At 55.6% G+C, this 22,850-nt stretch overlaps 4 protein-coding genes across 10 annotated transcripts; 1 reads left to right on the forward strand and 3 right to left on the reverse strand.

The window, feature by feature from the left end:
* Window positions 1-12: 12 nt before the first annotated feature.
* Dnajc4 (DnaJ heat shock protein family (Hsp40) member C4) lies at window positions 13-3,809 on the reverse strand. Of its 3 annotated transcripts, none has more exons than XM_090327630.1 (7): window positions 3,751-3,809; window positions 3,380-3,490; window positions 2,137-2,230; window positions 1,267-1,445; window positions 1,014-1,178; window positions 359-445; window positions 13-205 (listed from the first exon to the last, which is right to left on the reverse strand). In XM_090327630.1, the coding sequence occupies exons 1-7, from the start codon at window positions 3,807-3,809 to the stop codon at window positions 91-93; spliced, it is 810 nt and encodes a 269-aa protein (XP_090183756.1). In that variant the 3' UTR covers window positions 13-90. The 3 variants fall into 3 exon arrangements, with proteins under 3 accessions (XP_090183756.1, XP_090183757.1, XP_090183758.1); XM_090327631.1 differs by having other exon boundaries at window positions 1,014-1,175; window positions 3,751-3,791; XM_090327632.1 differs by lacking the exons at window positions 2,137-2,230; window positions 3,380-3,490; window positions 3,751-3,809 and adding an exon at window positions 1,645-1,781.
* A 223-nt stretch (window positions 3,810-4,032) lies between these two features.
* On the reverse strand, window positions 4,033-8,632 carry Nudt22 (nudix hydrolase 22). 5 transcript variants are annotated; one of them, XM_090327624.1, is made up of 6 exons: window positions 8,596-8,632; window positions 7,793-8,290; window positions 7,251-7,349; window positions 4,787-4,884; window positions 4,550-4,643; window positions 4,033-4,199 (listed from the first exon to the last, which is right to left on the reverse strand). In XM_090327624.1, exons 2-6 carry the CDS (start codon window positions 8,270-8,272, stop codon window positions 4,098-4,100), a joined length of 873 nt encoding a protein of 290 aa, XP_090183750.1. In that variant the 5' UTR covers window positions 8,273-8,290; window positions 8,596-8,632; the 3' UTR covers window positions 4,033-4,097. The 5 variants fall into 5 exon arrangements, with proteins under 5 accessions (XP_090183750.1, XP_090183748.1, XP_090183749.1 ...); XM_090327622.1 differs by lacking the exon at window positions 8,596-8,632 and adding an exon at window positions 8,373-8,585; XM_090327623.1 differs by lacking the exon at window positions 8,596-8,632 and adding an exon at window positions 8,487-8,582.
* A 101-nt stretch (window positions 8,633-8,733) lies between these two features.
* On the forward strand, window positions 8,734-11,706 carry Trpt1 (tRNA phosphotransferase 1). The gene is made up of 7 exons (XM_090327628.1): window positions 8,734-9,076; window positions 9,259-9,340; window positions 10,679-10,848; window positions 10,939-11,113; window positions 11,233-11,289; window positions 11,380-11,490; window positions 11,620-11,706. The coding sequence occupies exons 1-7, from the start codon at window positions 9,002-9,004 to the stop codon at window positions 11,697-11,699; spliced, it is 750 nt and encodes a 249-aa protein (XP_090183754.1). The 5' UTR covers window positions 8,734-9,001; the 3' UTR covers window positions 11,700-11,706.
* On the reverse strand, window positions 11,695-20,866 carry Fermt3 (FERM domain containing kindlin 3). The gene is made up of 15 exons (XM_090327629.1): window positions 20,780-20,866; window positions 20,173-20,429; window positions 17,981-18,214; window positions 17,652-17,771; window positions 17,402-17,570; window positions 17,190-17,292; window positions 16,148-16,255; window positions 15,888-16,022; window positions 15,762-15,811; window positions 15,551-15,675; window positions 15,330-15,436; window positions 15,007-15,246; window positions 14,658-14,782; window positions 12,433-12,574; window positions 11,695-12,302 (listed from the first exon to the last, which is right to left on the reverse strand). Exons 2-15 carry the CDS (start codon window positions 20,330-20,332, stop codon window positions 12,123-12,125), a joined length of 1,998 nt encoding a protein of 665 aa, XP_090183755.1. The 5' UTR covers window positions 20,333-20,429; window positions 20,780-20,866; the 3' UTR covers window positions 11,695-12,122.
* Window positions 20,867-22,850: the final 1,984 nt, after the last annotated feature.

Raw genomic sequence — 22,850 nt, forward strand, 5'->3', positions numbered from 1 at the left:
CGCGAGTCTGGGAAATCGGCTTTATTGCGGGCGGGGCGGGGAGGCGCAGTCCCGGCCGGCGGCGTGGAGGCGGCCCCCGCGGCGAAGCCCTCAGGAGCCGGGGCCCCGGGGCCTGATGTCCGGGGCCGGGGCTGGCGCGGGCCCGGGGGGCGCCGGCGGCTGGGGCCTCTGCAGCCGCTCCTGGCGGAGCAGGGCTCTTTTGGCCCTGGAAGAGAGCATGTGGGAGGTCAAGACAGGGCCGGAGCAGGAGGAGGAGGAGGAGGAGCAGGAGCAGGAGCAGAAGAAGGAGGGGCAGGAGGAGGAGGAGGGGGCAGGGCAGGGCAGGACGGGGAGCCGGGACAGCGCGGATGACACAGACCTGGCCCTGGCCCGCGTGTCGTTGTAGATGGCCGTGATGATCCGATCCTTCTCGTCCATGAAATTCCGGTGCACTTGCTCCAACTTCCTGCAGAGCGGGTGCAGCTGAGCCCAGGACTCCACCATCTGGATGGAGTCTCAGCTTCTCATCTGTGGGGACCTTAGCCTGACCACGTCTGTGGTCGGTGGGAAGGGAGCCCCGAGGCCTTGCTGGCCTGCTTGAGGGTGGTGAGCAGTTCTGGACATGGGATGCCCAAACCTGAGACTTGGAAGGGCTGTGCAGCTAATATCAGCATTACTGAGCTAGGATTAGCCTTGAGCAAAAGACAGTGCCCAGGCCCCGGGTCCAAGCCCTGTGACTAGCCAAAAAAGAAAAGAAAGAATTGGCTTTGAACGGGGACCCTCAGTAGCTAACTACAGATGTGACCCACTGGGACCTGGTTCCCGCTCTCCTGGCAGAAAAAAAACCTGGAAATGATCTTTCTGGGGTTTTGTTTTGGTTTTTGAGGGCAGCACACTTGTCTAAGTCTTCCCCAAAGGCTCCGTTTCACATAATTCTTATCTTGGAAGGCATAAGCATGCAGGCCATGGAGATCACTTGTGTCACCCACTCTCCTACCCTCTCTGTCCATCTCCTCACGGAGAACAGTGCTCACCTGAAGGCAATGTAGTGCAGGCCCATGCCCGCCAGCATGAGCAGGAGGCAGTACCCCATCACCTGCTGATTGTTTTTGTACTGCTGCTGCCTCGCCTCAGGCCCCTGTGGCCTCACATGGTGAAACTGGGCCCAGTATTGCTCATTGGGGGGTGCCCAGGAGCTACTGGAAGGCAAAAGGAAGGGCACCATGGAGCTGAAGCTCTCCTCCCAGAAGACTTGGTCAACAGGGCAGTGGAACAGGACCCCTGTACCTGTGTGTGTGGTGGGGAGATGTGGAATGGGCTGTGGTTCCTGGAGATGTTGAGGCCGATCTAAGCTGCTGGTCGTAGCTGTGACGGCTCTGCTCTCGGCTAAGCACACGGTATGCTTCGTTTAGTTCCACAAAACGGCTGTGCAGGGTAGGGTTCCCGGGATCTCGGTCTGGGTGTAACTGAGGTAGGACAGGAGTTCTCTTATCTCCTTCTCCATGTCTTTCCAGAACCCATCTGGGATGATGTCTACCCACAAGGGCTCACATTATCCCCAAAGTCCTACTTGGGTAGTGACCCTCACTCTCAGGCCTGCTCATTCCACTCCAGGAGGCCAGAAACACATATCTGCCCACTCCCCTTCCATTCTGGCTCACCCACCCAGTCCTCTGCTCTCTCCATATGCCCTGGTATATGTTTTTCAAGAACAGATAAAAAGAGTAGGTCAAGAAAACCAAGCCCAAAGCTGGGTGCTTGCTGGTGGCTTTCATCTGTAATCATAGCTACTCAGGAGGCTGAGATCCGAGGATTGAAGTTCAAAGCCAGCACAGACAGGAAAGTCCAAGAGTCTCTTATCTCCAATTAACCACACAAAAAAAAGCTGGAGGAGAGGTGTGGCTTAAGTGACAGAGTGCAAGCCTCGAGCAAAAAGAGCTAAGGATAAATACCCAGGCTCTGAGTTCTGTGTTGAGTACCAGCACAAAAGAAAAAGAAAAAGGTGGAGAGACAGAGAGAAACCCCTTCCTCCTTTGCTGTTCTCATGTACACTGAAGGAAAGGATGTGGCACCTGACAGGGACACAGGGGACTTGGGCTGCTCCCCATCAGACTCAGATTTCTGCTTCTTCCCTCCCCACCTTGGGGGCACTAGTACCTCCTTGGACTTGGTGAAGAAAGCTCTTTTAACTTCCTCAGCACTGGCACCAGGATCCACTCCCAACAGCTCATAATAGTTACTGGGACCAGACCTATGGAGACAGGCCCAAACCAGCAGGCGTTGAGGGAACCCATAGCAGCACCCCTGCCCTGCTTGTTCAACCTCCCCAGACCCTACCTTCCAACACTGGATGCTCAGGAGAGGCTCTTAGTCCCAAGACAGATGTGGCCCCAGATCACCCTTCCCTTTGGAGGGATCTCAGTACTGATTCAGATCAGAACTCAAAGTGTAGTCCTCAGACCCTTTCCCCTTTCACAAGAAAAGCCTGTTTAAAAGGGCTGGGCCAGGGCCGGGAGTTTGGCTTAGTGGTTAAAGTGCTTGCCTAGCATGCACGAAGACCTGCGTTCGATTCCTCGGTACCACATATATAGAAAAAAGCCCGAAATGGTGCTGAGGCTCAAGTGGTAGAGCTCTAGCCTTGAGAAAGTCCAAGGACAGTGCTCAGGCCCTGAGACCAAGCCCAGGACTGCCAAAAAAAAAAAAAAAAAGGACCGGGCCAGGAGTTTGGCCTAGTGGTAGAGTGCTTGCCAAGCATGCAGGAAGTCCTGGGTTCAATTCCTCAGTACCACATACACAGAAAAGGCTGGAGGTGATACTGTGGCTCAAGTGGTAGAGTGATAGCCTTGAGAAATCCCAAGGACAGTGCTCAGGCCCTGGAAAAAATAAAGGGGGGGGCAGTTTTCCTGAATTTGGGGTATAGCCCAGAGGCATATGTGACAAGTCCAACTCATAGTGCAAAAGAACAAAAAGGAAGGGGCCCAGGAGTAGAGTCTAGTGGTAGAGCGCTCACCTAGCATATACAACAGAGCCCTAGGGGTGATTCCTTGGCACTGTGGCTCAAGTGGCAGGGCACTAGCCTTGTGCAAAAAGTGTCCCAGGGGCGGTGCCCAGGCCCGGAGTTCGAGCCCCAATATAATAAATAAATACATAAACGCAGCAGATTCCCAGGCCAGGTGCGGTGCTGGTGCTTGTCGTTTCAGCTAGTAGGGAGACTGAGGCAGGCAAATCCCTTGAGCCTGGAGGCCAACCTTGCCGGGGTCTCCGGATCAGACTTTCCACCCGAGTCCACAGTCTGTCCTTGGGGTCATCTCCGAGTGTTACCCAAGAGAGGCCGGGAGAGCGGAGCAGGGGCTGGGCGGGGGCCCCGCCTGGCGCGGCCTCTGCCGGGCGCTGCACTCACCGCTGCCCGGCGGCCGCTGCGAGGGCCCGGGTGGGAGGGCGGCCGGGTGCCGGCCGGCACAGGCGCAGGGGCAGCAGGGGCCACAAGGACAGCATGGCGGCGGGCGGGCAGCTGGGGAGAGGAGGCCGCTGAGAGGGGCACCCGGGGCACCCGGAGACCCGGGGCACCCGGAGACCCGGCCGGGCCGGACCCGAGGCTCCGGACAGCGGTGTGACCCAGGGGTGGCCGCTTTTCACAGGGCCCTCGTGAACCAGACCCAGGCGCCCGGGGCCTCCCCTCCGTACCGGCGGGGCCCCGAGACCCCCTCCCCACCCCTGCTTTTGGGGGGGCGAAGGAGGAGCCAGAACCAAGCCCCGCCCCGCCCCACTCACGGATTCCGAGGTCGTCGCCATTTCCTAGGCCCACGCAGGCCCCGCCCTCCCGCTCCCATTGGCTTAGAAGTACGTGAAGACCACGCCCCTTCGGGGCGGGGCCACGCGGACGCGGTCAAGAGCCCGCCCCGCGTCCGCTGAGCTCCGCCGACGGAGGCGAGGTGCCTTTCCCAGGGCTTCCAGGAATCCTCTTAGGGTCTGGTCTCCCCCTCTCTGTCTCCTCCACACACCCAGAGCTCCCCCAGCAGCCTGCCTCCGCAGAAACAGCGGACACCAACAGGGTCGGAGAATAAAGTGCTTTATTGTCCTCAGAGCTGTGGGGACAGGTCCTGGAGGGGGGCAGGGTGTCAGGCAGGCCTTCCGTGGACCTGGTTGTAGAGGAGGATGGCGCCCTTGGCGGAGGAGCAGAGCTCAGTCCACAGCTCCGTCTCTTGCAATCGCTGCACCCTCTGCGGGAAGACAGTGAGACTCACGGGCTTCCAGCCCTGACTCCCACTAGGGCTGTGCCCAGAATTTCTTTGTACCTGTACCGGAGTCTACAGGGAACTCAACTGCCCGGCCTGTAACCCCAGCTATTCAGGAGGCTGAGGATCAAGGTTCAAAGCCAGTCAGGGCGAAGTGCAGTAGCTTTGAGACACAAAGCCAAAGGGCAGCGTCCAGGCCTTGAGGTCACGCCCCAGCTTGAGCCTACACCTACACCTGTGCCTGAAGTTCCTCCCAGCTAGTCCATCCCCACCACACACATCACCAGACTTCCCTGCAGACCTCAACCTTGGCGCCCGAGTTTGCTTCCCAGTACCTGCATCTCCACAAAGATGATTCCTGCAGACTCGTGGGCCTCAGGTCCCCCACTCAGGTAGTAGCTCCTCACCTCCTCAGAAGTGAGGCTGCACCTGAACAAGGATAGGAGGGTTGGGGGGGGCAGAGGGTTGGTAGCAGTCAACCCTTGCAGGATCCCTAAGGAATCCCAGCTTCCTCAGCCCTGCTCTTCATCCTCCCGGCTCCCCAGCATCCTGTCAACCCAGAGCCTACTCACTGGACAAAGAACTCTGCACTGGCCCGGCCGGCGCTGGTCTCATTTCTGGCAATGCCCAAGAGAAGGGGCTGGCTCAGCGTGAGCAGTGGCAGGTTCACCTGGGGCAAGGGGGATTCCACTTGTCGGTGCCACTCACCACATGACTGCCCTCCTCAACGGAGAACAGCCTGTCACACTTTACAGCACTATGACATTCTGCAGTTTAAGGACCAGTGTCACAGAATGCCTTAGGAATGTCCATTTTACAGATGGGAAAACAGCACAGAGAAATCTCTTCACCCAAGGGAAGCTGATGTAGTGACTGTCTCCCATTTACTCTTCTTTCAATAATCTTGGGAAAGGCAACATATTTATGTCTATTTCCACTGTCCAGAGGAAAACCCAAAGCTAGGCACTGGTGACTCTTGCTTGTAATCCTAGCTGCTGGAGGCTACAATTGGAGCACTGAGGTTTGAAGCAGCCCAAGGAGAGTTCAAGAGGCTTTTTTTTCCCCTCTGCTGGTCATGACACTTGAACTCAGGACCTAGGCACTGTCCCTGAACATTTTTGCTCAAGACTAGTGTTCTACCACTTTGAGCCAATTGCCATTTCCAGTTTTCTGGTGGTTAACTGGAGATAAGAATCTCCTGAGCCAGGGTTGGTCCATGCCTGCAATCAGAGCTACACAGAAGGCTGAGATCTGAGGATCAAGGTTCAAAGCCAGCTCAGATACAACAGGACCTGAGACTCTTATCTCCAATTAGCCTCTAGAAAATAGGAAGTGCGGCTTGGTTCAAGGGTAAAGCTGTAGCCTTGAGCTGAAGAGCTCAGGGACAGGTTCAGGCTGTTCAGGCTCCATGACCCACAACAACAACAAAATAATCTGGTTATGCACCTCCTATCTTGTGAATATAATGTAACCCTTCTATTATATATGGAAAAATAATAATAATCTGGACTTTCCTGCCTAGGTTGGCCTTGAAGTGAGATTCTCAGATCTCAGCTTCCTGAATGGCTAGGATTATAGGCATGAGCCTGGGTACCTCCAGTTAACCACCAAAAAAAACTAGAAGTGGAGGTATGGCCAATCTTGAATGAAAAAATGCCAAGGAATAGCAACCAGGCCCTGATTTCAAGCCATAGTACTGGCGTGTACACACACACACACACACACACACACACACACACACAGACCAGGGAAGTGAGGGTTAAATTCCAAGTTTTTTCCTCAGTAACACCCAGACTCTGCAGACCTTCTGACCAGTTTAAGACTTGTGGAGGTTGGGAGTTTGGCCTAGTGGTAGAGTGCTTGCCTAGCGTGCACAAATATAGAAAAAGCTGAAAGTGGTGCTGTGGCTCAAGTGGTAGAGCTCTAGCCTTGAAAAGAACCAAGAAGGACCATGCTCAAGCCCCAATACTGACCAAAAATAATAGCCATGCAAGTTGGCTATTATCCTAGCAACTCAGGAGGCTGAGATCTGACAATAGGATCTTGGTTCAAAGCCAGCCTGGGCAGGTACTGTGGCTCACACCTGTAATCCTAGCTAATCAGAAGGCTGAGATCTGAGGATCAGCGTTCAAAGCCAACAGGGCACAAAAGGACCTGAGACTCTTATCTCCAATTAACCTTCAGAAAACGGGAAGTGGAGCTAGGCTCAAGGGTAGGGCTGTAGTCTAGAGTTGAGCTCTGGGACAATGCCCCAGCTCAGGGGTTGGGCGGTAGTCTTGAGCTGAAGAGCTCAAGGATGGCCCTCAGACCAGTTCAAGCCCCCCCCCCCCACACACACACAAAAAGCCAGCCCAGGCACTAAAGTCTGTAAGACTAGAATCTCCAATTAATCACTAGAAAAGGGGAAGTGGGGCTGTGGCTTGAGGGGTAGGGTGGTAGCCTAGAGTCAAAGAGCTCAGGGACAACACCCAGGCCCAGAGGTAGGGTGGTAGCCTTGAGCTGTAGAGATCCAGAGTTCCAGCCCCAAGACCCACCAAAAAAAAAAAAAAAAAAAAAAAAGAAGGAAAAAAAAAAAAGACGTAGCTTTTTTTTTTTGTTGGTTATGGGGCTGGAACTCTGGGCCTGGGTGCTCTCCTTGAGCTCTTCAGCTCAAGGCTACTGTCCCACTCCTTGAGCCACAGCCCCACTTCTGGTTTTCTAGTGGTTGATTAACGGGAGATAAAAGTCTTTAGTGCTCAGGCTGGCTTTGGGTTGGCACTGAACCACAATCCAAAGATCTTAAAAAGTCTTTAGTGCCCAGGCTCGCTTTGGGCTGGCATTGAACCACAATCCAAAGATCTTAGCCTCCTGAGATCTTTGTAGCTAGATTACAGGCATGAGCCACTGCACCTAGCTGTAATTCTTTTTTTAACTGTATATATTTTTTCCTTTTCTAGGTCATGGGGATCAAACCCACTGAGCTACATCCCAGCCCAAGGCCTGTGAAATTCTAGCAAGTTCTATCCACCAGGCTACACCAGCCTCCCTTCAACTCACCTCATCACAGATCTCCTGCAGCACACTGGAGAAGAGCTCACGTACCACCAGCTCCCCAGGAAGGATCTTATGCTGGGGGGCTTCACCAGGGCACAGGACCTGAGAGAAGTCAGGCTCAGCCTCTGCCTTCCCCCTCTTCCCACCCTGTCACTTCCCTTTTTCTGGTTCTGAAGGGCCTGGGGTAGATGGGCAGGGTAAAGCATCATTGTCTTCTGCTCTCTTCCATCCCCACTATTTCCTAGCTTCCCGTAGGTCTGTTGTAGGTTGAGCATGTAGCCAGGCCTACAAGATGGCACTGAGAGTCTAGTCCCCACATAGCAGCGGTGGCAGTCCTGCAGGGACCCCTCTCAGCTCAGCTAGCACCTGCTCATGGGACACTCCTCCAGAAGGGCACTGCAGCAGGGGACAGTTGCAGGGGTGTCCTAAGCAGATTTAGAGAAATACCAGGCTTAAGGGATGAGCCCTTCAAAGTTGGGCTTAGAGCCTCAGTTCCCCACAGGTGTGTCAGACTTTGTGCTTTTGTACCCATGCTGGCATCTCACCTGAGGCTCAGGATGCCCACCAGGCACGTCCACCCGCCCCGGAGCTTCAGCCACCTGTCCAGAGCGGCGCAGGAGGACCAAAAATTCATCAGCAGTGGCCAGAGCAGCACCCACGCCCAGGGGGTCTGCCAGATAGGCTTGCTTGTCACCCCAGTCAGCCACTCCCTGCTGTCTCAGCCAGGAGGCTGAACTGGCCCAGTTGGTGCCCAGGAAGTCTCGGTAGGAAGTGAGACCGAGGCGCAGGAGTAGCTGTGGTCCTGGTGAGTCAATGGGTGCCAGAGTGGCAGAGTGAAGACGGAACTTGGGGGCATCAAAGAGCCAGGGTTGGGACTGTAGCCGAGTTTCCCAGATGGCAGTGATGGTCTTGTCCACTCCTGGCAGGAAGCGACGGTCGTATGCTGGGCTCAGCTCCACCTCTACTTGCTCCCGGGGCAGACCCCCAGGAGGGCAGAGCAGCATCAGGGACACCTCGGGGTCCATGATATGGGTAGAGAAGATCTAGGGAGGACACAGACAGGCTGTCACCCAGGGAACGCATCGCTACCCCTGGATCCCACAGCGGGTCCCCTCAGCCGCAGACCTGAGGGTACTGGCATCCCAGCCCTCTGAGCCTCCACGACCACCCTTTGGGCAGTCAGTGTCCCATCATTTCCCAGAGCCCTGAGCCCAGCTGGGGTGCACGGGACTCCGGAACCTCCCAACCGCACAGGGGCCTTGGGTTCCCCCGACGATCGTGTGCCCCTGGCCCAGCAATCCTGCCTCCCACCCGGAAGGCGCGAGGTCCCCGGAAGCGGCAGCCTCACCAGCCCTCGGGACCAACAAGCTCCGCCCCTTCCCGAACGGAAGTGCACGCCTCTTTCTCCCGCGGCTTCTCATTGGCTGGCGGAGGCGAGCCGCTCGGGTTCCGGGGCGGGTCTCCGCCCGCGGTGGCTGGTGGGCTGGTCTGAGTTCCAGCGCCGCGGTTCCTGTCGGCCGTCCCCGCCTGCGCGCGGGCCGCCCCTCCCCGGGCCGCCTGGCCTGCACCGCCGAGGTTCGGAGCGCGGAGCCAGGAGCCCAGGGCATCGTGATCTCCAGGCTGACGATGACCTCGGGCAGGGGTCGCCAGCTTTGTGTACCCCCTCCCCTCCACTTGTCCTGAGCTTTGTGACTTCCTGGGCAGGGTGGGGACATGGGAGGGGTCTTTAAAGCAGTCTCCCCACAGATCATGCCATGAGCGTCTCTGGAGAGAAGAGACAGGAAACAGCAGGGCCCAGGGGTCGACAGGCCCCCAGATCCCGGGAACAGGTGCGCCTCCCTTCACACTCAGCCCACTCGAGGGAGCACAAGGGAGGGCACTCAGCGTCCTGGCTTCCTGGTGGCTCAGGGGGGACCAATGGATCATACTGATCCTCTGATCCTGCAGACCACAGGGTGGGTAGCAGGGCAAGGTCCCCTTGGAAACCTGGCCATCTGCTGGACTCTTTCAGAACCGAGATGTGCAACTGTCCAAGGCTCTGTCCTATGTCCTCCGCCATGGAGCCTTGAAGCTGGGGCTTCCCATGGGGGCTGGTAAGTCTGTCTGTGTCCCCTCCATCATGGCTCCCTCTACTGTCTAGGAAGAAGGCCTAAAGGATGGGGGGGGGCAGGGGATGGCCCAGAGCCTTAGGTCATCATGTCCACTGGGATAGCTGCCCCTATTTGGCCCAGGCCTGGTGATATCCCTTCCAACCACGTGGCTTAGGACTATCCCAAAGGTAGGTGCTGGGGAGAGAGGTGTGAAAGCAATTTACTGAGTGTTTCCTGTAGACCAGGTACTGAGTCCTTTACCTGTGTTTTTGTTTTTGGGGTGTGTGCGTGCTGGTAGTGTGACTTGTACTTGGGGCCTTCTATTTTTCCTTAGCTCTCTTGCTCAAAGCTGATGCTCTACTACCTGAGCTATACCCCCACTTCTTGCCTTTTTTGTTTTGCCCGTCCTGGAGCTTGAACTCAGGGCCTAGGCACTGTCCTTGTGCTTTCTCAAGGCTAGTGCTCTTCCACTTGAGCCACAGCACCACTTCTGGCTTTTTCTGTTTATATGGTATTGGGGACCCAGGGCTTTGTGCATGCTAGATAAGCACTCTATCACTAGGCCACGCCCCCAGTTCCCACTTTTTGCCAGTGAATTGGAGATAAGGAACTCTTAAGATTTGTCTTCCAGGCTCGTTTTAAATCAAGATCTTCAGATCTCAGCCTTAAGAGTAGCTAGTATTGAAAGCTGGGCGGGCACAGTGGCTCACGCCTGTAATTCTAGCTACTCAGGAGGCTGAGATCTGAGGATCAAGGTTCAAAGCCAGCCCAGCACAAAAGGACTTGAGACTCTTATCTCCAATTAGTCTCTAGAAAATGGGAAATGGGGCTTGGCTCAAGGGTAGGGCAGTAGCCTTACCCTTGAGCTGAAGAGCTCAGGGACAGCACCCAGACCGAGTTCAAGCCCAATGACCCACAAAAAAAATAAAAGCATCGCTAGAGTTGGGCCGGGAGTTTGGCCTAGTGGTAGAGTGCTTGCCTAGCATGCACGAAGACCTGAGTTTGATTCTTCAGTACCACATACCTAGAAAAGCTGGAAGTGGTGCTGTGGATCAAGTGGAAGAGTGCTAGCCTTGAGGAAAGCTGAAGGACACTGCTCAGTCCCCGAGTTCAAGCCCCAGGACTGGCAAAGAAAAAAAAAAAGAGTAGTTAGGATTATAGGTGTGATTATACCTGGCTAAGTCCTTTATCTGTGTGACTCTCTTTTAAGCGCACTTTTCATGTACTAAGTAAAGGGAGACCCAGGAAGGGGGGTTGTTCTAAAAGCCCTTGGGATCTCCAGGCCCAGCCTTGGTTTGAGCCAAGGCTCAAGCAAGGCTGCTCCTATATCTGTGCCCACAGATGGCTTTGTGCCCCTGGACCACCTCCTACAGCTGCCTCAGTTCCGTGGCTTCTCAGCCGAGGACATAAAGCGCGTGGTAGAGACGAATGGGAAGCAGCGATTTGCCTTGCAGCAGGGAGATCCCAGCATTGGCCTCCTTATCCGGGCCAATCAGGGTCACTCCCTACAGGTGGGTGCCAAGGGGCCAGGTAGAGAGCCGGGTGAGGCCCGGCCCGCCCTGGGGAATCCCACTGCTGCTCATACAACCTTTTTTTTTCAGGTACCCGAGTTGGAGCTGATGCCCCTAGAGACACCACAGGCACTTCCCTTGGTGCTCGTCCATGGTACCTTCTGGAAGCACTGGCCATCCATCTTGCTTAAGGGCTTGTCATGTCAAGGAAGGACGCACATCCACTTGGCATCGGGCCTGCCTGGGGACCCTGGTGTCATCAGTGGTCAGTATCCTTTCATCTACCTCATCTCATCCCCCAGTCCCCTCATCCTAGGGCCCCATTCTGTCCAGGGGGGCTGACTGTGGCCTCCAGCCCCTAGCTCCAGTTGTCCCTGCCTGCAGGCTTGCGCTCCACCTGCGAAGTGGCTGTGTTCATCAATGGGCCACTGGCCCTGGCAGGTGAGTGTGGGCACAGCAGGGACCAACCTAGATCTCCCCCCGACCCCCCGAGGTGGGGAACGTGAGTCACATCTCTAGCTCTGTCTGCAGATGGAATCCCCTTCTTCCGCTCTGCCAATGGAGTGATCCTGACCCCAGGGAACGCTGATGGCATCCTGCTCCCCAAGTACTTCAAGGAGGCTCTGCAGCTGCGCCCCACCCGTGAGAACCACCCCTGCCCTCTGCCCCTCCCCCCGTGTGCCCGAAGCCTGTGCCCTTCTGTTCTCAGCCTTTCCTCCAGCCCCCACCCCCAGCTCGACTCACATCTCTGTTCTCTTATTTCTATCCCAGGAAAGCGTCTCTCCTTGGCCAATGACAAAGAGACAAAATGTCAGAGTGGCCCTAGCACGGCCCCAGAGGAAGAAAGATGATCCAACAATAAAATATTTATTATTAAAAAAAAAATCTAGGACTGGGGAGAGCTTGCCTAGCAAGCACAAGACCCCGAGTTCCATCCAAGTACTGCCAAACAAACAAATCTATAAAAGTCACAAGGAAAAAAAACTACTTTGAAACTGAGACTCTTCATCCTATAGCTACTCCTGCGCTCAGGGATACAGAGAGATTGGTGGGTGTCGGCCTTGACCTCTGGAGAGGGAAGACAAGGGGAAAGGGCCTCTGCATCCTTCCTAGCTAGGAGACTGCAGCGGAGTGGAGCCTGGCCAGTGCTGTGTTCTGCCAGTGACCGCAGATGAAGGTGTCCTGCTTGGCGCATGTCTGGGGGTGGGGGCAGTGAGGCCCACTGAGTGTGGGCATGGCAGGTTGTGAGCAGGGCAGGGGCAATCAGGCTATCCTTACAAGGCCTCATGGCCCCCGGTGAGCTGCAGGAAGAGGTCCTCGTCCAGCTCCTCCCCTCGGGCTCTCTCCCGGGTGGACAGGAAAATGTAACCCCCGATGTATTCATGCACGATGCGGCAGCTGGCTGACACACAGCTGAAGGCCACATTGATGTGTTCATCAAACTCGATGGCCACCTGCAGACAGACAATTCAAGTGCCCGGTGGGCAGGTGAGATGAGGGAGCGGAGCAGCCCTGCTCTGCCCTGCCCTGGTAGAGCCTGGCTGGCCAGCTGCCCGACCTGTCCATCCCCTCCCTTGGGCCCACCTGCCGGATGTCCCAGTTGACGTTCCACTGGCGCATGTTGCTGAAGCGCCAGGTCTTCACCACGTCTCCCACGGCCAAGTCGATTCGGATCAGTCGGTTGTTAGCAATGCCGAGGATCTCGTCTTTCCTGCTGCCCTTGAACCTGACCCCACAGGGAACAGCGTGAGTGAGGTGTCCAAGCTGGGAGGACCACAGCCCACCCAGACAGCAGTCACAGTACTTTAGGACCATGGATAAGGAGGGAGACAGAGCCCGTCCACGCCCAGCTCTGCAGCTCCCCAGCTGTGCCACCCTAAGCAAGCCATTTCCCTCACCTGGAAAATGGGGGTTACAGAAAGAATCACTATGAGAGCTGGGTATGGTGGTACATGTCTGTCATGCCAGCTACTGAGGAGGTGGAGGCAGGGAGCCCAGGCAAAAAGGAAGTGGCTCACATCTGTAATCCTAGCTACTCAGGAGGCTGAGATCTGAAGGTTGCGGTTCAAAGTCAGCCAGCCAGCTCAAAGCCTTCAGCTGAAGAGCTCAGAGGCAATGCTCAAGCCCAGAGTTCAAGTCCCATCACTGGGGGGAAAGGGATGGGAGGGATACTAGGTGTGTGGCCTAGTGGTAGAGTGCTCGCGTAGCATGCATGAAGCCCTGGGTTCAATTCCTCAGTGCTACATACACAGAGAAAGCCAGAGGCGGTGCTGTGGCTCAAGTGGTAGAACATTAGCCTTGAGAAAGCTCAAAGACAGTGTCGAGGCCCTGAGTTCAAGCCCTAGGACTGGCAAAAAAAAGGGGGGGAGGGGAACATGACACAATGGGTAGAATGCTTGCCTAGCTACCTAGAGACCTGTATTGGTTTGTTTGCTTTTATTTTTGCCAGTCCTAGGGCTTGAACTCAGGGTCTGGGTACTGTCCCTGAACTTTTGTGCTCAAAGCTAGTGCTCTGTCACTTTGAGCCATAACTCCATTTCTGGCTTTTTGGTGGTTAATTGGAAATAGGAGTCTCACAGACTTCCTTGCTTGGGCTGGCTATGCAATGCAGTCTCCAGATCTCAGCCTCCTGAGTAGCTGGCTGAGGCCTATGTTCAAATACCAACCAGTACTGCCCAAAACCACACAAACCATTATACAAGCATTTCACAGTATTTAACAAGTAGCCCATGGGGCTGGGAGTTTGGCCTAGTGGTAGAGTGCTTGCCTAGCATATAGGAAGACCCGGGTTCAATTCCTTGGTACCATGCACATAGAAAAAAGCTGGAAATGGTGCCTAAGCTTAAGTGGTAAAGCTCTAGCCTTGAGAAAGTCCAAGGACAGTGCTCAGGCTCTGAGCTCAAGCCCAGGACTGGCAAAACAACAACAACAACAAGTAGTCCATATCTTTTTTTTTTTTTTTGGTGGATCATGGGGCTTGAACCTGGCCCGGGCCCTGTTCCTAAGCTCTTCAGCTCAAGGCTACCACTTTACCCTTGAGCCAAGCCCCACACCCATTTTCTAGAGGTTAATTGGAGATAAGAGTCTCTGATCATTTTGTGCCTGGGCTGGCTTTGAACCTTGATCCGCAGATCTCAGCCTCCTGAGTAACTAGCATTACAGGCGTGAGCCACCACATCTGGCTTTTTTTTTTTTTTTTGTCGGTTGTGGGGCTTGAACTCTGGGCCTGGGTGCTGTCCCTCTGTCCCTGAGCTCTTCAGCTCAAGGCTACTGCCCTACCCTTTGAGCCACAGAGCCACTTCCAGTTTTCTAGTGGTTAATTGGAGATAAGAGTCTCTCAGTCTTTTGTGCCCAGGCTGGTTTTGAACTGTGATCCTCAGAACTCAGCCTCCTGAGTAGCTAGGATTACAGGTGTGAGCCACTGTGCCTGGCATCCATGTCTTTAAGTAATAATTGGGCATGTGTGTGGTTCTTGTCACCCTCATCCTCTGCCTCCCTCCTACCTTGTAGATGGGTAATGAGGGGCCCTCCCTATACCAGTCCATCCCACAGGACAGCTCAGGGAGGCCCAGATGGGGAGGCAGAGCTGGGACACACACTGGCTTTGCTGCTTTGTCTCTTGTATTAGTTGTAGGGTACAGAACGGGAGCAGGGGACAGTGTGCCTCAGGATTCCCACTGAGGATAGGGAGAGGGAGATGTTAGGGGACCTCTGGTTAGGACCCACTCTTAGGAGGTGAGCATAAAGCAACAAGCAGCGGGGAGGGCAGGGACCGGGCTTAGTGAGGCGGGACTGGGCTGCCATCATACCTAACCATGACATAGGAGATGCCAAAGTCGGGCAATGACTGCCAGGCCTGGATGAAGCGCATCTGGGCCTCCGTCAGTGACAGCTGGGCCACATTCTGGTGGGCTTCCAAGATCCGTGGTGTCAACTGCAAGGCCACACTGGTGAGGAGCTGGTGGTAACCTTCCCAGCCCCATCATCAAAAAGACAGGACACTGAGCCCCAGGAAGGGCAGTGCCCACTCGTGTGACCCTCCTTCCGACGGGAGGGACACGGTAGAAGGGAAAAGAGAGCCTGTGCTCTCCTACAGAAGGCTCTGTGGAGATCCAGGGTCAAGGCTGTGATTCCTCCTGCCCGCAGCCCCTCTGGTACCTGCTTGGCCTTGAACTTGCGCTGGAATCGAGGGGCCACAAGACCGTGAGGGTTGAGGCCCTCAGCTGAGGCGTCAGAGCCCTGGGGGTGGTTGCCAGATCCGAGGCTGCCTCCACCAGCTCGCTGTAGGTTGAGGAACGTGAGGATGTCCTGCACCTCACTGGCATAGCTGCTGTCGGCCATGGTACGGCCTTTGGCAGCCAGGCGGCAGCCAGCCATCCAGCGGGCATACTGCTGCTCCTGGAGCAGGAGAGGAGAGTGAGGCATGGGGCTGGCCCTGGGCCCCCGGCCCTGGCCCTGGGCCCCACCCTCCCCAGCCTCACATCCTGGCACCGCAGGTAGATCTCACTCATGCCTTCAGGTGAGGGGACCAGGAGTTTGATGCAGAACTTCTGGCCAGAGACGTTGACCTCGGGAACCACCTCACAGCCTGCAGGGAGAAGGAGGCGGTGGTCTCCTACACAAGAGGGGGAGGGCTGGCCCCACCAGACACCTGGGGACCAGGGAGGGATGCCTTTGTTCCCAGGCTGTCCAGGCCTCTCACCCTTGAGGTTGAGCTGCTGAATGGGGTCCCCTGGAGCCTCATCCCGACTCTTGTAGTATGACAGCGTGGTCTCTTTGAACACCACCCAGTGCTGGCGGTAGCCCTTGAGGGTCAGCTTCCGGGGCCTGGAAGGGGAGGGGCGTGGCAGGTGTGTGGACCGCCATCTCCTCTTCCCTCCTTCCCTCACCCTCCACATGGCCTCCAGACCTACCGGAAGATTCGGAGATAGTCTTTGAGTTCTGGGATGGTGGTGAGGCTGTCCTAGGGGAGGAGTGGAGTCAAACAATGCCCCCATCTTGAACCCCAAGCCAAACCCCAGACAGGAATGTCTCCTCACCAGCACATCTGTGGGGGCCGACCCCTCTAGCTTCACCTCCAGGTTGCTCAGAGCCGCGTCCAGGTCATCCAAGCCCAAGTCAGCGCTGGCTGGCTCCCCCACAGCCCCACTCTGGGTCAGCTTGTTGACGTGGTACTGGGGGGGTGAGATTGGGGAGGGGATGCTGAGTGCAAATAGCCAGCCATCATGGTGCCCCAGCCTAGGCTTCGCCTCCCCCACCCAAGGCTCTTCCTGCCAGAGCCCCTGGGACACCCAGACACCTGCAGCGCCGCAAACACCATCATCTCCTCCTCTGTGCAGTCAATCTCCTCCAGCAGCAAGTCCCAGCGAGCTTGCTCGTACAGCTGTGTCAGCCGAACGGGGTCTGTCTGCAACAGCCAGTGGCAGGGGGGAGGGGAGGCCAGGCTGGTCACATGATCCGGCCCAGACATCCAGGCTATGACCCCCACCCGGCCCACCTGCCAGTCCCTGGCTGCCCAGGCAGGCACCAGTGGGTTCCCCTTTGCTCATACACATGGCAAAACTCAATAGAAAATGGCTTTCCTGGGGCAGCTCCCTGTTCCTCAGCTACAAGTCTGATGGTGACAAAAGAGACTCAGTCAGGGAAGGCTTGTCTGAGGAGGTGGCCTGTTGAACAGAGCCCTACAGGGGACAATGGGCTACTTGAGGGAAGGGAGATAGAAGAGGAATCCAGGGAGAAAGAACATAGAAGGTAAAGGGAAAAAAGGGGGTCCCAGTTACCCAGAGAAGTGTGCCCTGTGGCTCACCCAAAACGGAGAGCAAAATCATTAAAAGGGTTAGAGTGTGGGGGGGGGGCGGGAACGGTGGCTGGGAATGTAGCTTAGTGGTAGAGTGCTTGCCTAGCAGGCACGAAGCCCTGGGTTTGATTCCTTAGTACCACATAAACAGAAAAAACCAGACGTGACGCTGTGACTCAAGTGGTAGAATGATAGCATTGAGCAAAAAACAAAAAGGAAGCTCAGGGACAGTGCCTAGACCCTGAGTTCACACCCCAGCACCAGCCAGGGGCTGGTGGCTCACACCTGTAATCCTAGCTACTCAGGAGGCTGAGATCTGAGGACCATGGTTTGAAGACAGTCCAGGCAGCAAAGTCCATGACACTTTTTTTTTTTTTTTTGCCAGTCCTCACCACCACTGCTCCTCAGATTCAGTTGCTATCCCTTCAGGGAGCCTTCCTGGGCCACAGGCTTCCTTCCCCCCTGAGCCTCAAACCCCAGGATCCCTGGCCACTGGGCTCGTCAGGCAGCCTCAGATCCAGCATCTCCCAGAGCCCCCGCCTACCTTAGGGTCCAGGTCAAAGAAGCTGTAGTACTTGAAGCGCAGCCAGAGTGTGTCTCCTGCCTTGATGTCCTGCTGCATGAGGCAGCGTGAGGAATCCAGCCATCTGAACCGTGCACAGGCAAGTGTGAGTGTCGTGGTGGTGGGGTGGGGGAGGGAGGAAGGGCCTGGAAGCCAGCTGGGGATGCAAGGAGAGCCAGGGATGATCCTCCCACCTGCTATGGAGCTGCGTCTTGTCAGCCAGGGAGCCAGACCGGGGGAGGCGCTGGAGCAAGAGCGGGTCTGGCGGTGGCTGTGGCCGGCTCAACATGTGGTAGCAGGCCTCTGTCTGCTCACTGTCTGAGAAGTGAGCTGGCATGCCTCTATACAAGGCAGGTGCCACACCTGCAGGCAGGTAGAGAGCAATCAGGTCTGTCCCCAGCTTGGGGTTCAGACCTAGCCCAAGTTTGGCCCAGTAATGCTCACCCCCAGCCAGGACGACCTTGGTCAAGTCATAGATGGCTTCCTCTGGCTCCTTCTCCTTCTTCTTCTTCTCCTTCTTCTCAGGAGCCCGCAGCAGAGACAGCTCCTCAGGGTGCCGGATGCCTGAGGGCAGTGAGGGCCCCTGAGGTCCCGCCCTGTGAGGGATCCCCCTGTGTCACCCCTCAGCACCTTGGGGTAGGCTCATAGCCTTGCCCCTTTGGGCAAAGATGAAAAATAGGACAATAAGGACCAGGGACAGTGACTAGGCCTAGGAAGGGTCAGGTCTTGGTTCTGGCAGACACTGGGGGGCTCAGGCCCACCCAGCTACTCACTGAGCAGGCGGCAGATGGCAGCTACAGACTGGAAGAGGGGCTTGGAGAAGCTGGCTCGGAGGCGCAGCGCACAGCGGTTGGGCAGCCGCAAGATGACCGGCCTGTGTTGTGGCCCAAAGAAGAGTCGAGCATCAGCCAGGATTCCATACTTGTCCAGTGTCCAGTGAGTCTGGAGCAGCCATCGTTTCTTCTGCTCCCACCAAATGGCATGGTCAGACCAGTCCCGCTTTCGATCTGGGAGAGAGTGGGAAATGGGGGTACACATTAACCTCTGCCCAGCCTGCTCCCCTATCTACCCAGACAGCACGTCCCAGTGTCATGAGACAGTAGATACCTGAACCTTGATAGTTCTTCTGGGTTCCATCTTTCCATCACTCCCTGGAAAAGCCCCTTAGCCCAGCATGTTGGTGACCCAATCTTGGTGGCCCCACTTTACACTGCCTGCGCCTAGCACCTACTCTGGTCCTCCAGTAATGTCTGGGCTGAAGCTGCCTCTTGAGGAGAGAGAGCATGTCTGTACCTCCTCAGAGCCTGGGATTTGTGCAGCAGGGAGCAGCAGGCACTGTAAACATTGACTAGTTTCTAGCTGGGTAACATCGAGCAAGGTACTTCACCTCTTTGGGCCTCGGATTGTGTGTATGTGTCGGGGAGAGAGTGTGTACTGGGTTTTGAATTCAGGGCCTTAGCTCTTTTTGCTCTAGGCTAGCACTCTACCTAGAATCACACCTCCACTTCCGGCTTTTTGCTGTTTAATTGAAGATTGAGTCTCACAGACTTTTCCTGGGTAGGCTGGCTTTGAACTACAATCCTCAGATCTCAACTTCCTAAGTAGTTAGGATTACAGGCATAAGCCATTGGTGCCTGGCTTGATCTTAAGTGGTACAGTCTCCATGGCCTTGTTGCCCAAGCAGCTGTCCTTGTTTGGGTGTTCCCCCCTCCCCGCCCTGACACACACACACTGGTAGTCCTGGTGAGACACTTGGTGATACACTAGGTGCTAGAGACTGAACTGGTGAACCAGGACACCTAATGTACTTAGGAGTGACTGGAAGTGGGAGGGTGGGGAGGCTCTCCTAACTGCAGGGATCTCAAGCTGCAGAGACTTGCCAAGAGGGGCGCCCCAGAGATGGAGTAGTAGAAGCTGGCTCTGTGTAACCATGTGCGGTGCCCAGGGACCAATCAGTCCTGAAGCCCCTGAGCCCTGGCTTAGCCCAGGTCTGACACCCTCTGCCCCCACTTCTACTTTCACAGCTTCTTCAGGGCTCTAGGCCTCTGCCGTGTGAGCAGGGACATAGCTTAGGGACAGACTTAGCCAGTCAGACTCCTTTGCTCCTGGGCTGTAGTCATGATAGGTTGGCTACATTTAGGAAGTCTGCTTCTTCCCACGTGTAGCATAGGACCCAAATTCTTTTTTTTTTTTTTTCTCCAGTCCTGGGCTTGAGCTCAGGGCCTGAGCACTGTCCTTGGGCTTTCTCAAGGCTAGAGCTCTACCACTTGAGCCTCAGCACCATTTCTGGCTTTTTTCTATGTATGTGGTACCAAGGAATTGAATCTGGATCTCTGTGCATGCTAGGCAAGCGCTCTACCACTAGGCCAAACTCTCTGCCCTAGGACCTAAATGCTTGACCAAACTCTTCAGGCCTGCCTTCTGGCCCTCGCTATCAAATTATGCCTGCCATCCTCCCAGGAAGTGGCAGCCTCCACTGCGGCAGGAAAGGATGAGAAGCCCCCCTATCACTGCTCCCGTATCTCCACCAGTGACACCACAGGCAGCCGTGGTGCTGTAACTTCCTGTGGGGGCAGGGCAGGGCCTTCCTACCCCAGGCCTGTCACCAGCCTGTGGGCTTTGCCCAGGAGGAAGTGTGGGAGCAAACCTCAATCCCTCAGGCCTCCCTAGCCTTCGCCTCGGTCTCAGGAGTCTGACCCAGGTCTTGGCTGACCCTGGCAAGGGGTCCTCTTTCGCCGGTACAAGTGGGTGGATGGAGGAGCGAGTTCTGGCTGCTCTTTGGGGAACCAGAAGCAGAACCACTAGTGGGAGGGAGGGGAAGTTGAGGAAAGGTCTTTTTTGGAACTGAATGATTAAGTTGATGACTGAGTCACTGTGACACAGTACGGTCAGCTGCATAGCAGCAGTGGCCCGGAAGTGCCCAGGTTACCCGTTAGTCACAGCGCCATGTGCAGTGTGGACTTACTGATCTCTTCCACGATCTTCAGCAGCACCCCTCCGATGTGTGATTCTCCCGTGACCCGGAGGGTCACTGACTGGGACTCAGGGTCTTCCTCGCCCACGAATACCCGTAGCTCCCAAGATGAGTCGATGTAGTCCCCTGAGGCTGTCTTCATCCCCGCCATGGCGGCTTCTGCTGGGAGGGAGGAGGCAGGGGCTGCAGCCTGGTGGTTTGAACAGGAGCTCCAAGGTGCCTGGGCAGGTGGCTGGCAAAGAGCAAGCCTGTGAACAAAGTGGCATCGTAGTAACTGGAGCCAACCACAGACCCTCCCCGTGGGGGTGCTTGTGAAGGCCTCCTGGGAGACCATGCTGTCTAGCTTGCTCCCACCTGCTCCAAGCCAAAGCTCAGCCCAACCCCAGGAAGCAAGCATTATCCAGTCAGCAGCTTTGCCCAGAGCCACCCTAGCAGGGTGCACTGAACTCCCCACAGAGCGTGCCGTCCAGGACCACCTCAACACTGATGCTAACAGAAGCCCAAGGGAAGAATGGCTACCTCCCGCAGAGAGAAGTCAGGCTGGGCTGGGGCTGCAGGGGGCCCAGGAAAGGAGTCCTAATGCCTGGCTTGCGCTTACCTTGCCTGCAAGGAGCAGGGGCTGCAGGTGGTGTTGGAGGGCCACCAGGCCTGGCCTTGGTCCACTGCTCTCAGCGACTCCTCCCGAGCTGTCCTTATCGCACAGGGTAGGGAGGAGCGGCCCCGCCCCGGGGGCGGGCTGGTGCTGGGTTCAGGAAGCTCTGCCAGTGCAGAGGGAGGGCTTTGCCTCCCCCTCCCTTGACCCCAGTGCACAGGAAGTGAGAGATCCAACAGCACAAAGATGTCCCCAATTCAAATGTGAGGGATGGATTGCCTCCATAGGAAGCATCTCCTACCCCCAGGGCCTCAGGACATCCAGTCAGGACCTGGGACTCAGAGCAGCTGCCAGCTGGGGATGGACTGATTTCAGTCCCTTTGGAACTGTGTCAGACCGGCTCAAACCCCAGCTGTCCTATTGATCAGCACCCCCAACCCCCCCAGACCCTTCCAAGGGAATTAAACTAGCTTTTGGGGCATTTTGTGTATATTTGTGTCAGTACTGGGGGGTTTGCATGCTTTTTTGTGTGTTTGCTGGTCTTAGGGCTTTAACTCAAGGCCTGGGCATTCAAGGTTAGTGTTCTACTTCCACTTTTTTTTGGGGGGAGGGGCTGGTGTGGTGGTGATGGCTTCAAACTGTTCCTCAGATCTTAGCCTCCTGAGTAGCTCAGTGAGCAGCACACAGCCACGAGTTGCTTTTCTGGTGATTAAATGGAGGTAAGTTTCATGGACTTTGATGCTCCAGTTGGCTTTGAACAGCGATCCTCACATCTCAAGACTAAGGAAGCTACGATTATGAGACAGGTTTTTGTTTTTCTTTTTTTGCCAGTTCTGGAGCTTGAACTCAGGGCCTGAGCACAGTCCCTGAGATTTCTCAAGGCGGCGCTCTCCCACTTGAGCCACAGCACATCATTTCCAGCTTTTTCTGTGTGTGTGGTAATGAGGAATGGAACCCAGGGCTTTGTGCATTACTCGACAAGCACTTGGCCACTAGGCCAAACTCCCGGCCCCTATAAAATGTTTAAAAATTTTCCTACCCCAATTTTTTTTCCCAGAGCTGAAATTCTCCCCCGACCATTTCATAGCCTTCTGTTCCTCCCACTTCTGGGTGGCCCAAAGCTTTCCTGCACCAGGACACAAACTTCAGAACAAGGCCAGTTTATCAATAGCTAAGTAGAAATCCAATCTTCTCACTACGTTAACTTGGGCCGCGTGCAGGGGTGCAAGTTGCAGTGGCAGTCCCTAGTGGAGGCCAGGCTATGCCCCCAGGGGAAAAGTAATTATGTAAACCTGGGGTGGCAGGAAGTAAAGCCTGCTGCTGGCCTCAGCATCTTGCTTGCCAGGGACAGGCCCTGTGGGAGCAAAGGCGGAAGCTCAGCACTACCCACAAGCTTCCTCAGCCACAAGGGCTTTGGGATAGGCTCACTGCAGACACAAAGCTGAACACTCAAGACGGCACCAAGCGAAACTGAAGATTTTAAGATCTCTCTCCTACACACCCAAGTCATAGTAACCATTCTTTGTGTGTGTGAATCCTAGGGCTTGAATTCACGATCTGGGCACTATTGCTGAGCTTGTGTGTTTAAGGTCGGCACTCTTATCATTTGAACCACAGCTCTACTTCTAGTTTTTTGGAAGTTTATTGGAGAGAAGTCTCATGGACTTTTCTTTCCCAGGCTGGCTTTGAACCGTAATCCTCAAATCTCAGCCTCCTGCCTAGGATTACAGGTGTGAGCCACCAGCGTCCAGTGCCCTTCTGATCCATTTTGACTGAGTTGGATCCATGTCAGAAATCTAGATGGTTTGATTACAGAGAATTAACAGCATGGCACCACATAGAGCTGACCCTGGGTAACAGTAACTGAAGATCCCCACGACAAATGGGTAACAGCACCACCTAGTGGCTCCCTTTGCCAAGCCAGGGGACCAGGGGGCCTTACATCCAAGCTAGAAGCATCCCAGGTTTCCCCATCTCTCCCCATCCATCCCGAGCGAGCAAGTTTTAGGAGTCAGGCAGTCACTCAAAGCCACATGTAACCACGCCCGACTGGCTTGTTTATTGGAGAAAGGGACGT

Source organism: Megascapheus bottae, unplaced genomic scaffold, assembly GCF_031878675.1.
Source record: "Megascapheus bottae isolate mThoBot1 unplaced genomic scaffold, mThoBot2.hap1 HAP1_SCAFFOLD_528, whole genome shotgun sequence".
Lineage (NCBI taxonomy): Eukaryota > Metazoa > Chordata > Mammalia > Rodentia > Geomyidae > Megascapheus > Megascapheus bottae.

Bases quoted from the DNA above. Each gene is read 5' to 3' on its own strand.
- Dnajc4 (XM_090327630.1), bottom strand. From the start codon at position 3,809: ATGGGAGCGGGAGGGCGGGGCCTGCGTGGGCCTAGGAAATGGCGACGA. The intron at 3,491-3,750 runs GTGAGTGGGGCG...TCCTCTCCCCAG, and splicing joins TGGCGACGACCTCGGAATCC to CTGCCCGCCCGCCGCCATGC. The intron at 1,446-2,136 runs GTACTAGTGCCC...GTCCTACCTCAG, and splicing joins TCTTCACCAAGTCCAAGGAG to TTACACCCAGACCGAGATCC.
- Nudt22 (XM_090327624.1), bottom strand. From the start codon at position 8,272: ATGGACCCCGAGGTGTCCCTGATGCTGCTCTGCCCTCCTGGGGGTCTG. The intron at 7,350-7,792 runs GTGAGATGCCAG...GACTTCTCTCAG, and splicing joins GTGGGCATCCTGAGCCTCAG to GTCCTGTGCCCTGGTGAAGC. The intron at 4,885-7,250 runs GTGAGTTGAAGG...CCCTTGCCCCAG, and splicing joins TGCAGGAGATCTGTGATGAG to GTGAACCTGCCACTGCTCAC.
- Trpt1 (XM_090327628.1), top strand. From the start codon at position 9,002: ATGAGCGTCTCTGGAGAGAAGAGACAGGAAACAGCAGGGCCCAGGGGT. The intron at 9,341-10,678 runs GTAAGTCTGTCT...CTGTGCCCACAG, and splicing joins GGGGCTTCCCATGGGGGCTG to ATGGCTTTGTGCCCCTGGAC. The intron at 11,290-11,379 runs GTGAGTGTGGGC...CTCTGTCTGCAG, and splicing joins TGGGCCACTGGCCCTGGCAG to ATGGAATCCCCTTCTTCCGC.
- Fermt3 (XM_090327629.1), bottom strand. From the start codon at position 20,332: ATGGCGGGGATGAAGACAGCCTCAGGGGACTACATCGACTCATCTTGG. The intron at 17,772-17,980 runs GTGAGTAGCTGG...CACTGCCCTCAG, and splicing joins TGCCATCTGCCGCCTGCTCA to GCATCCGGCACCCTGAGGAG. The intron at 16,256-17,189 runs GTAGGCGGGGGC...TGGCTGTTGCAG, and splicing joins TCTTTGACCTGGACCCTAAG to ACAGACCCCGTTCGGCTGAC.